The sequence below is a fragment of the Gobius niger genome, assembly GCF_951799975.1.
Source record: "Gobius niger genome assembly, chromosome: 4".
NCBI lineage: Eukaryota > Metazoa > Chordata > Actinopteri > Gobiiformes > Gobiidae > Gobius > Gobius niger.
The window spans coordinates 10637607-10649903 of record NC_136855.1 but is presented as its reverse complement, the minus strand read 5'-3'; the positions used below and the strand labels follow the sequence as shown (position 1 = coordinate 10649903).

Genomic DNA, 12297 nt, shown 5'->3' with positions numbered 1-12297 from the left:
TTCAATCGAAACACTTCAGTAAATGTCAAACGGCATTTAGTTTATAAACTTTGGACACATGACTTTTTAGTACATTTTAAGGTAAACATATCACTTATAATAATTATTTATCGTATCGCAATACGTATCGTATCGGCCCTGAGTATCGCGATATGTATCGGATCGTGACAAAAGTGGATCGTCCCAGCCCTGATAAATAGTAATACGTAATACGTAATAGTAATATATATATGGTCAGGGCTGATGGTGTAGGTGCCTCGCTTCAGTCAGTCTACCCTAGGGCAGCAGTGGCTATAATCACTGCTTACCGCCAAATCAAAATCAAGTTTTCTATCGCTTTATGTCACAGCGGGAGCTGCACTAAGCCTCAAACAGTGAAATAAATTCCCAATGTATTGTCCATCAGCAGTAATGAATATGACCATGAGCTTGTCAACTCATCAAGAGAGCCATTTCTTCATCACTATTGAAACATAAATTAGACCCTAACACTGAACATGTCCTCAGCCATTACTCCAAGTATAGCGACTTTTATTTGTACTTTTATGTATGTTTAGTAATGTTACTCTTGATGAGGACCAAAAACATTTCTGCCTCTCGATCCACCTCCTCCACCTCTGCGAACATCTCCAGCTCCGACGTCATCCTGCTCACGTTTTGTTTTGACAGCGCCAGCCGGAAGCAGCGTGATTCCCGCTAACTTTGCACTGGTCCCAACTTGTGTGTGCGCGCGCGGCTCGGAGCTCGCTCACACTTCACCGGACCAACTCCTGTCACGGCTTTATTCCCCCCTTTCCGCGCTGCCCCTGGGCTTACGCAGAGCAGCGGGGCCGTGCAGGAGCGCACGCCTCTCGTGGCCGGGACTGCGTTTCTTGGAGCTTTTTTTTCTTCTTTTTTTTCTCGTGAGAACCGAATCTGGACTATGATGCTGCGAGCCCGTGGAGGCGCATAGATCTCTCCCCGCAAGGTAAGTAAGGTGTGCGTCATGTGTGGCACTGACAGTGATGGCGTATCGAGACTAGGTCCATGAATGGAGAAGGCAGCGTCTCCCCAATTTGCCTTTTGAAAAGTTGGAGACGTTTGCGCAAATGTTCAGTATCACACGGGCGAGCGTGTTTGTTTTGTCTTTCTCTGCCCACTCAACTCCCACAGCAGCATCACCGGGACTTCAGCGAGCTCGGCTCCAAAATCTATCCCGAATTCTTGCATGCCAGTTCCATCTTTATGCTTAAACACATGTATTTTTTTTTATTTATTTATTTTGATACGATGATGTCTCTTTTAAGTAGACATTTATCATAGTTTTACGCCTGATTTGTGAAGACATGTTGAAAGAAAGTATTAATTTCCATGTTGTATCCAGTGACACAGGGAGACTCACTCATTCATAGAGAGTAGGCTCCTCTTACATCATTTTCATTCTAAACAGAAACCTCAACTTTGCATGCAGAGTGCAAACATTCCTCGATATAACTGCACTCATTCGGCTTCTTTTTGCGAAGCTGTGACATCATCTGCGTCCCCTCCATTGGTTTGGTTGCACACATCAGTTCTGGGAATCCTTCATGTCACTGTTTGTGCCCCAAGGATGAAAAAAAAAAGCCGTCACTAAACTGTCAAACCGTGGGAAAACTAGTCGACTGGACCTGGCCCGTGGATTCCGCAGTCTCCTCCCTGAAGGCGTCACCTTGAAGAGACTGTGATGAAGTGAAGGCGAAGGTGTAACATTCGCTTTACGCTTGAGCAAAATTGAACTGAAAGTAACTCGTAAAGCGGGACCAGGACAGGGGTTCCCAAAGTTTTTTTGGCTGGGACCCCAAAAATTGGCAGGTAAACAACTCGGGACCCCCAATGTGTGCGGTAAAGTTATTGCGTGTTATGCTACTTTAGGACAAAAAGACATTTTAAAATCAGGTTAAAGGGACTATACGGAGTTCACCCCCGACATGTTCCAGCCATGTCCTAATGTGTAGAATGAGCTCAGACCTGTTCACCACGACTGCCTCTAAAATCCTGCACTGGCACTCAAAAAGTTGTTACTTCGGGTCCGAACTGCCGTCATGCACGAGCTTAATATACGAGGTGCACTTACACGTATGACCTGAGGTGGTTTTTAAAGCCACACTGCGTAGAATTTTACCCAATGAGTAAAATTTTAATATAAGCATTTATTTTATGACAGGTATTTTCATCAGTGAAAATTACCAGATAGATGTACAAAAAAAACATGTGCCATTGCTGTGAGCGGCTCAGCTCTCATAAGACATGACTGTAACTTTACCAGGAGTGGGTACGTCTCCAGCTCGTCTCCATGGAAACGTCGACTAAAGTCAGCCGAATTTGAGATTTAAACAGGTTAGGTTCTCATCCAATTTCATTGCTGGATTACCCACTGCAGTAATAGCATTTTCTGTGTCGAGCTGGTCATTAGGAGCATGTTTTGTACTAATGGCAAATGTTACACAGTGTCCCTTTAATATGTATTTAAACTGCCTTCACAAATTGTATGCGGTTTTGCACACAAAAATCGACTAAAAACAGTAGCATTTTTCTTTTAATTTCATCTTCAAATACCATCTTGGGACCCCCACCCCAATGCCTTGCGACCACCCTGAAGGGTCCCAACCCCCACTTTGGGAACCATTGCTACTGACTGGGCCAAGTCACATCACGCTTCATTTCCCACGAGCATCAGTCACTTGTCAAAACCTTGAGCACAATTCTTGATTTGCGCACGGTCCCAAAACCCGTATTACTCTCCCCTCTTCAGAGCACTGACTGGACACATTTTTCGGTTTAGCATGTTTTGCGTTCTTCTCTGTGCGCGAAGGACTTCAGAGTTCACAGATTTACGACAAAGCGAAGAGTCGTCAGTAATGTAACTCCATTTGTCCGTCATATAGGTTTATCTCCAAGAAGAAGAGAGTCGACTTGAACCGCTAAAAAACTCCCGAGTGCCATCTGACGCGGCCCAATTAACCGCGTACGCTACAAATCCTGTGTCATGGCTCCCACCTCACAGCTGCCGAGTGTCAGAGCCGCGAGTTCAGCTAAACCACTACCAACCACAGCGGGAGCGCAGTCAATCTTTTCCCGAGGAGAGTCAGCGGAGGCAGGCGCACGTCGAACAGCACCGCCCACGCCGTCCTACAGTATAGGGACACAATAGGTCAGGCTCATTTGACCCTTTACGAAAACACATGAATAAACCTGATTTGCGCCGTGTCTGTTGAAACATTTGTACCACCTGTGACCTTGTTTTTCTGTAGTATAAGTAGTATAAGTAGTATAAGTTTGAAGATGAAGCTCGCAGTGGTCACGGCTTGAGTGCAGTTTTATTTGATCGGCGCTCATTCAACCGCGTCAACCCTTCTTATTATTTGAATAGTGCCAAGATAAAAGCCTTCTGTCTCATTTCTGAAGCACTTAATTGGATTCAAGCTGCCATTAAATCTACGTTTCTTGGAAAATAAGGACATTGCTTGACAGAATCTACTGCGTGAGTTCATTGAAAGTAAAGAAAATGAGATCCAAAGCACATTCAGCTGCAGTTTGGGCTGCATGATGTTGGAGGAACTTGCGACGTGCGATGCGGCTGCGCGATATTACAATAACGATATTGTTGTGATATTTCACTAAGCCGATATGTTCCATTCTAATTAAACACAAATCGTAAGTAACTCGTTTTTCAGCACATTGTGTCAAAAGAAGACTAAAACTGAACTTTTACACATTTATACGTTTTGTATAAATGAGTTTGCAAAAAAGGTGTCGATCTCAGCCAGATGAAGACTTTAGTGGTGTTGGGATATATTGTGGCTTCTTGCGATACGGATGTTGCATCACCTAATATCGCGATATGATATTTTTTGCAACATATTGTTCAGCCCTATACGAGCGATCGCTGTTATTGTTTACTCCCGCAACAGCTGATGCATCCAGGCCTCTAACGCTTATAAAATGATAGATCTGTTAGAGCGCAAGAGAAGCAATGCCATGTTTATGGACATTGTTTTTGCTGATTTTAATAAAATGTTTATCAAATATGAAAATGTAAAATGCCTACCACAGCCAATGGATGTGACGACATCGCGATCGCTCGTATTGTAAACTATTTTTTTTTAGCTCAAAGGATGCATGTTTTATGCTATTTGGGTTTTGAATATCGAGATTTCCTCTCATTCATTCTGTATTTGTAACAGACTATATAGATTTAAAGCAGTACTAAGTAACTTGTTTACCTTAATAAATCCTTTCCGTAGTCCCTCTGGGGGTAATACAAGTGTTATTGGGATGATTGGAGGGTCTTTCATCTCCGCCTGGTGTCTCTGGCCAGAAAACCATGCTTGCAACTCCGGATTCCGGACCGGAGTCACCAATACACACTAATGGAATCACGAAGAAGAAGCTAACAGGCTAACGGGCAAAGCTAACTGCGGGCTAGCGCCACTTAAACAGTATTCATAACCAAGTTTGAGTGAAAAAATGATCTCCATTGTGTAATTGGATGTACCATATCCCTCTCTCCCTTTTCTGTCAGTGTAGTATTTACTCTCAGTTAAAAAAATCTTTGCAACTTGCTGCGACACCTGCAGTTGCGCTTATGGCCTCTAGGGGCATGAGTTACTTAGTACTGCTTTAAAAGACGATGACAAAAGATTAAAAGGCATTTAGCCCATAGAGATGATCCAATAAATCTCTCCATTCAATTGTGTTCACTCCTCAGTTTGATGGATGCACCTGGATTTCAGAGCTTCTTTGTGGGAAAAAATCCTTATGGGGGAGAGATTTTTGGTTATATTCAATGGACATTATTATTGTAAAAAAAAAAAGCACTTTCTCTGCTATTTGGTAATTGCCACCGTTTAAGATGCCATTTAGATTTGAATATCATCAATTCGTGTTTGCCATTGTGCAGGATTTTTTTATACTTTATACTAATGAGTGTTTTGAGCATGATACAAATACTTTCCCATTAATCAGAGATTCCATGTTTTTTTTTTGCGATGCCTCATGCTAATCTGCTCCTATGACTCACCGCTAACATCTCTCATGCAGGTCAGAGAGAGGAGGATCTGGGATTTACAAACTTCTTCAACACGGCGAAGATGGGGCGGATGTTTTGGTGGAGGGCTGTCCTTGTGCTGCAATTGTTTACCACCATCAAGGTAAGAAACCCAGCTGGCTTTCAAACGAGTCGTCAATGCCAAAGGGAAAACAATATCTACATTTTTATCACACGGTTGCTATTGTTGGTTGTTGATAAGATCCCACGGGACGGTTCTATAGGGCTGCACCACACGAGAAAAGGTAGACTTAAAACCCCTGCAGATCATGACTAAAACCGCCTTTGTTTTTGTTTATGGCTGTGTTGGCAAAGAAAAGTAGTATTGTGAAGTATGAAGTTTGGTCAAGTAATTGTTGTGTCCCTGGGCAAGTCATGTCAAACCCTTTGTCTGTTTGGATGGGTTGTGGTGTGGATTTGTTATTGGCGTCAGCCGCAGGAGAGAATGAGGAGTAAAACCAGAAAGCTCTTTATCCCCATGCTTACGTACTTTTGTTGGAGCCTGATAGGGTTCTTCTCTCAGTCCCATTAACCTGCGCTCAGGCTGGCATAGAGGCTTTACCTTTCTATATCGTGGGTAATGAATGGACTTTTAAATGGCCCTTTTATAAAGGTTTAAAACTATGATGCGGTGCAATGGAGTGGGTCTGCGCTCAGTTGTTGTAAAGTTGTTAGAGTCTTTTGGTTTTGTCATATTTTTTCAAATCTTTTAAAAAAAATGTCTTATTTCAATGTATTTTTTTTAGAGAGCAATCAGTGTAGAAATGTAGACAATAGGAAAACATATATATTTATATAAAGAGAAGAAAACTTTCAGTAGATGCACTTGCTCTTGGGAAACACACTTTGACCTCAATCACTGGCGAGTGGAGGGGGAAAAAAACTTCATCAAAAGCTTAATCAAAAAGCAAATAGGTTGCTTTGAACTTTGTTCCAGTTTTTATTTCGGCAATTAGACATTTATTAATAGGGTTCAGTACCGTTCAACAATAGCAGTGTGGTATTGGGAAAAAAGTTTAGGTACAACTGGTATGGAAAAAATAAAAGTATTGAAAGTAGGCACCAAAGAAATCTATTTCTTTAGAGATGCCTGTTGGTCCTGGGACAGTATTGTTGTTGTTGTTTCAGCTCAAATAAATGGAATAATGAACATAATTGTTCTGTTTTCAGGTTGCAGATGACATTTAGGGGCAGCATGGTAGTGCAGCGGTTAACACTCTTGGGTCTTAGGTTCGATCCCCGGACAGGGCCTTTCGTGTGGAGTTTGCATGTTCTCTCCGTGTCTGTGTTTGTTTCCTCTGGGTGCTCTGTTTTCCCCTACCACTAAAAACAATACAATATAACCAGCCAAGTGCCTGGCTCCACATCTGGAGATGGGTCTCAGCCTCTGCTGGCTGCCCACTGCTCCCACTACTCCCCCAGCGGCGTTGAGATTTGGGTCAAATGCAGAGAAGGATTTTCCCTACGGGATTAACAACGTTTACTTTAGCCTTAAATATTTTAGTATAGTTATTGAAAAACAATCTTGCCTGAAAAAATCCACACCAGTGATTGTGTCAACTACATTTCTAGAGTGGAATTAAACACAAGCACAGATTAAGCAGAGTAAACCAACCAGTGAAGGGCGAATGTGTGTCGTTGTCGCAGTGTTTTGAGAGGTTCTGAGTTAATATTCAACCAGGCTTGTTGACGGGGAGACGGTGGTGCAGGGAAGAAGAGTGGGTCATCTTGTAATTGGAGAATCGGCGGTTCGAATCCCACAGGTGCACACTGTTGTTGTGTCCTTGGGCAAGACACACCAACCTTGCCTCCAGTGTCTGCATACATTGTTGTATGAATGGGTGACTGGTTCCTCGATGTAAAGCACTTTAAATGTTGTAAATGATGTAAAGCAGGTAGAAAGGCGCTATGTAATTGTGACCATTTACCATTTTGATGTGTTTTTGGTATCCATCCATAGATTGTTACTGAGGGGACTTTTTGAGTGTTTGCCCGAGCGGCGAACAAGCGCGGGCTGTCTAGACTTAAACAAAATATGAACATTTGTGTCATTCTGGACTTACCGGGCTAAATGCTGTCCTTCACAACCTCATCTGAATGCAACCCACGGAACGGAGAGCCAACAAACTGCAAAGAATCATTTAAATACTGTTTATTTCATTGATTGATTTGAATTAGGACAATGCATGTGAATGATGAATGCACATGTCAACAGAAAGAGTTAGCACAACAGCTTATTTTCATCCATTGTCCTCAGACAGATTAGAACGATAAACATTCAACGAGACAATGCACAGAAGAGAATTAAATACATCTTTTTCCATCTAATAACTGCTTTCAAGCGATTTACTTTGGACTGTGTGAAGACAAGTCGATCTTTTCACAGAACCAAAGCTCCCGATGCCTTTGTCAAATGTAAAGGTGTGTCTAAAGTAACAAATGCGTCTCAGTCGTCTTCTCGTCTGCGGTGCTCGCTGAATGCTGTTGGTGGAAGCTTGCGTTTGCGCGGCTAAACCTTCTTGTTATAAGTATATAGTAAGCCTCCCTGTCCTCACTCCTTTCTAATGCGCCTGAATGGACGAATTGAGAGAGTGGATTTTTCTTTTTTCTTTCCCCCCTTTCTCTTTTCCCGTGTAGGTGAACTGGCTGCCGGTAATTTTCACAACAGCGTCCGGGCTCTGCCTTTGATCCCAGTGAAGCAGGAGTATTCCAAAGTGCAGCCTTCTCTCCCTCTCTCTCTCTCTCTCGCACACTCTCAGGCGCTGTCTCTCTCAGTCATAACAAAGCATCAGATTTAGCGGGAACCGTGAGAGCGTATAGACTTAATTAGTGAAGCGCTTCCTCGGGCCGCGCGCCGCTCTCGACTGCCAGCGCTGCGCCTAACGCGATCCGACCACCCAAATCAAATCGTCAGGAGCACGTGCGAGTGGGGGGGGTGCAGGCGAGGCGGAGTTAAGGCGGCGCGGTAAACGAAATATCTGTCCCCGGCCGTGATCAATGGGATTAAGCAAACTCATAAACCCCGGGACGCGTGGTGGGAGGGAGAAGATTTGACGGGCGTGTGGGCTGAGGAAGAGTTAATGAGCGCCGCTATTTATCACCTTGAAAAATCTAGTTGTCATTGAATGTCGATCATTATATTAATTTTCCATTTTCCGCCTTTTGATCAATGCTTGAATGGACACATCTGCCACGTATTATAAATTGAAAGAAATGTTATGATTTTGGGTCACGATTTGTCACACTGTAATAGGTCGAAGTGGGTCCTGAAGCTACATCTGTTGAGAACCACTGGACTAAACTCCAGAGTCAGCAGGACTACCTGAAGGTTTGGGGCCAGATCTTGTGCCTGGTGCATGAGGTGTGCAATCCTCTAGCGAACGGAGACTTTCCAAGTGGCGCTTTTCGCCTCCACCGCTTGTGAGAGGGCGTCACAAGAGTAGGTGACTGCTCTGAGACTCTGACATTCATTTCCTCGTTTACATCGCGCTGCCTTTTGGTCTTCCTTAAAGGGACTAGATGCAAGTTGGTCACTTTTATGCTCACTACTGCCACCTCAGGTCTTGTGCGTAACTGTGTCTTGTATATTAAGCTGAATTAACACCTTTTTGAGTGACAGTGCAAGATTTTAGAGGCAGTTGTGGTGAACAGGCCTGGGCTCATTCGACACATTAGGACATTGCTGTAACATGTAGGGGGAGGAAAATGCTTAATTTTAACATTTTTAAACTCTATATAGTCCCTTTAAGCCTTAGGCTCTCACAGGTCAAACTATAAACTTTATTAACCCCATCGTGAGCTAAACAATGTTCATGTCTCTCAAGAAACAACGTTCGCTGTGGCATAAACGCAAAACAAAACAAATGCACATGTTCACCCCCAACTCCCCCACAACCCTCTCCTTCCCCCTTCCCGTCCGCAGAATCGATCTGGTTGGAGGGAAAATGTGTCTCCACCCCAGTACTCCCCATTTAAATGCGCTAAGTCTGGAGTGGCAAGACCACAAAGTGCGCTCCTACTCGCGCAAAATGTTACGCTATAGTCTGCGCTTTGAGTCACAAGATCAGGCCCTTGTAGTTTAAGGCTCTGTCCATACAAAGTCAAGGTGAGGACTAAACGCGTCCGGCATTTTGGGGGTCTGTAAATGAACATTTTCCAAACTAGGTCCCAGAGTCCCTAAAACGATGACATCAGTCATCTGTCTGTTATCTATAAACTACTGACCTTTTACTCATGGATCTATGATGGTTTTTCTCCGCTCCTCTTTGCTCCACTGCAGTCCATGAGCCACAGGTGACAAGTAGAAAAACACGGCCGAGTCAGTCTGTGTTTTTGGACTGACAGCAAAAGTCCGGTCTCTGACAGGTTTTTCTGCTTTAGTCCCGTTACGCCTGAAGAATAAATCGTAAATCCCTGAATCAGTTTCATTTTCACTGTTTACATTCCACAAAAGTTTACTGTGCATTCTGCATCTTGTTCTATTATCTGTGTTGGCGTCACAGCGCCTCACACAGGCCTGGAAGATGAATTGCGCCGTTTTCACAGACCGTAAAGCCTAAATAAATACTGCAGTGTTATACAAAACAATTTGATAAAACCACTGATGCTTTATTTCAGCAACCTGTGCTGTTACAAGCTCTTTCTGCTACTGTAGATAGATATATCTTTATTGTCATTGTACAAAATACAACGAAACACAGATGGAGCTCTCTAAAATATACTCCATCTCTTCCCTATTCATCCAAATAACATAAGCAATGATCATAAATTTAACTTAATACCATGCCAGGATGAATGAAGAAGCAAATTACTTTCAACAGATTCAAAGTGAAATGTTCCAATAGATGAATAAACAGAAGAAGTACCTGATGTAAACCCGTGTTGGCCTTGTCATCTTGTACAGTATTCATTTTCTTTCTTTCGCTTCTTACATTTTTTAACCCTTCTCTGTCACTGTAACAATGCACTTTTATTTGCACTGTTTCTCTGGGTAAAAAGATGCTTAAATTGAAAATTATTCAGCTCCCTTTGCCCCACCATTCATCATTCAGCAGCATTATGAGACTTTATTGATTCCATGCAGAAGGAGCAATCAATAAATATGCTAATAGATTCTCCTCTAATCAATCAGTAATATTATAAGCTGTTTGCCAATAGGGTGGCAGAGTCAGAAATGTTGTCGTATAACAAGATGGTCCTGGGTTTTATCCCGGATTGTCTACTGGTGCCTTTCAGAGTGGAGTTTGCATTTTCTCCTCTGATAAAGTTAATTTTGTCTACTTGTTGAATAAAATGTATTTTCAGCTTTAGCTTTCTTCTCTTCAGACAAAAAGCCCAAGTGCTGTTAGCATTTATCTCGACATGTTTCGAGATGAAGACGGCAGTAGATCCCTGTGATGTGGCGTTTACCGGCACGGCAGGTCAATCATGTGATCTAGAAGTGAACACGTGGGATTCACTTCTACTAAAGTATCCAACATACTCTAATATTACTGCGACATGATACTACTGTCTTTTGTCTTCTGTTCTGTTCCAGCCATGTCCAAATGTGTAGAATGAGCCCAGACCTGTTCACCACAACTGCCTCTAAAATCCTGCACTGTCACTCAAAAAGGTGTTAATTCGGGTCTGAAGTGCCGTCATGCACGAGCTTAATATAGAAGCTGCAGTTACACATAAGACAAGAAGTGGCAGTAGTGAGTATAAAATGACTAACTTGCATCTAGCCCCTTTAAACACAGCTCTGGCTGGTCACTATAAGTTAACAAACAGTTTATTTTTTAATCAAATCCAATCAAGGTTGATCCAATTAAAAATAACTGCACACACATCCCCTCCCTAGCCACGCCCCAATCCTTCTGCGTCTGCGTTCATGACCTTTTCTCAACTCCCCGTAACCACCCTCCAGTCGACCGGCAGGCGCCCCTCCCCTCCCAAGAAAAGAAGTCCAACACGTGACCTCGTGTACTGTATATTTCCCATGACTTGATGTTTTTGTGTATGCGCTTTGCCTTGACTTTAACCTGATTCTAATTTTGCATCTTCTTGTGTAAGGAGCATTGAGTTGCCTTGTGTGCGGAATGCACGGAATAGATAAAGTTGCCTTGCCTTGCTTTATAGTGACTAGATGGAAGTCGTCACTTTTATACTCGCTACTGCCACCTCTGGTCTTCGTCGTTAATGCAGTTTCTATATTAAGCTTGTGCATGACGGCACTTCAGACCCGAATTAACACCGTTTTGAGGGACAAGGATTGTAGAGGCAGTTGTGGTGAACAGGTCTGAGCTCATTCTGCACAGTAGGACATTGCTGGAGCATGTAGGGGGTAGAAAATATATAATTTGAACATTTCCACCTTCTACACTCCTTCTACTTTAAAGTGATAGTCTGTAAGTTTAAATGTTTTACAAATTCAACATCATTGCCCATAATTGACCGTCTGGGCTTGCAATTTAACATAACGTAAGTCATTTTGAGTGATGATATTTTTTCTAAAGTCCCTTCCTTTGCTGATCTTTGGAACTGATCAGAATCCCCGGTGCCATCATTTTGACCAATGAGACAAGCTTTCCTTTGAACCAGCCTGCCAGGTCCAATCAAGAGGGAAGGGTGAGGGAGCTTGATCTTATAATATCTTGTTTTTTGGTTTTGCTATATGTAGTTTGTTCATTGGTATGTTTGGTCGCTCTCCCGCGAGTGACGTACTGACTCTGAATGTTAATACGGTAATACCGGTCCTTGCTTGTATATTTTTCTGACTTTCTAGAAATGTCCCTCCCGTGTATTTACGAGCCCTCCTCGGCGTGTCACCACCTCATTTATAGAGATACTTTAAGCTGGATTTCCTCCGGTAAAAATATAGACTCGTCCTAATCCCTGACAGGAAGCCACAGCGGGGCCCCGGTTTCCCTTCATCAACTTATAGCAACAACTTTATTTTTAATCACCTCCTGTCCGCTTGCATTAGAAGTTCACATCCACCACACTTTGCCCGAGCGAAGGAGCCACGATTTAGCGAAGCTTGGACCCGAGCTCCGCCGCTGTATTCCGTATTGATCCGGTGCTTTCAGGTAAACTGACAGGCGGCGTCGAATCTGAAGGCAGCCTCTCGGGAGCTGCTCCGAATTGTTGGGAAATCTAAACTCTGTGCGTTTTCAAAGGCTGATTCAACGCTCTGCTGTGGTTGCAGAAGTTGACATAAGTAAGTTAGACAGATGCATGGGAGTTTTATT

General features: G+C 43.1%; 1 protein-coding gene across 1 annotated transcript in view; it reads left to right on the top strand.

Annotated features, from left to right (window-relative positions):
* The first annotated feature begins 706 nt into the window (after positions 1 to 706).
* adamtsl3 (ADAMTS-like 3) overlaps positions 707 to 12297 on the top strand; it is a 272825-nt gene continuing 261234 nt past the window's right edge. The window contains exons 1-2 of the mRNA XM_079555014.1: positions 707 to 967; positions 5059 to 5168. Of these exons, the coding sequence (XP_079411140.1) occupies positions 5109 to 5168 (60 nt within the window). The 5' untranslated portion in view covers positions 707 to 967; positions 5059 to 5108. The remainder of the gene's footprint in view (positions 968 to 5058; positions 5169 to 12297) is intronic.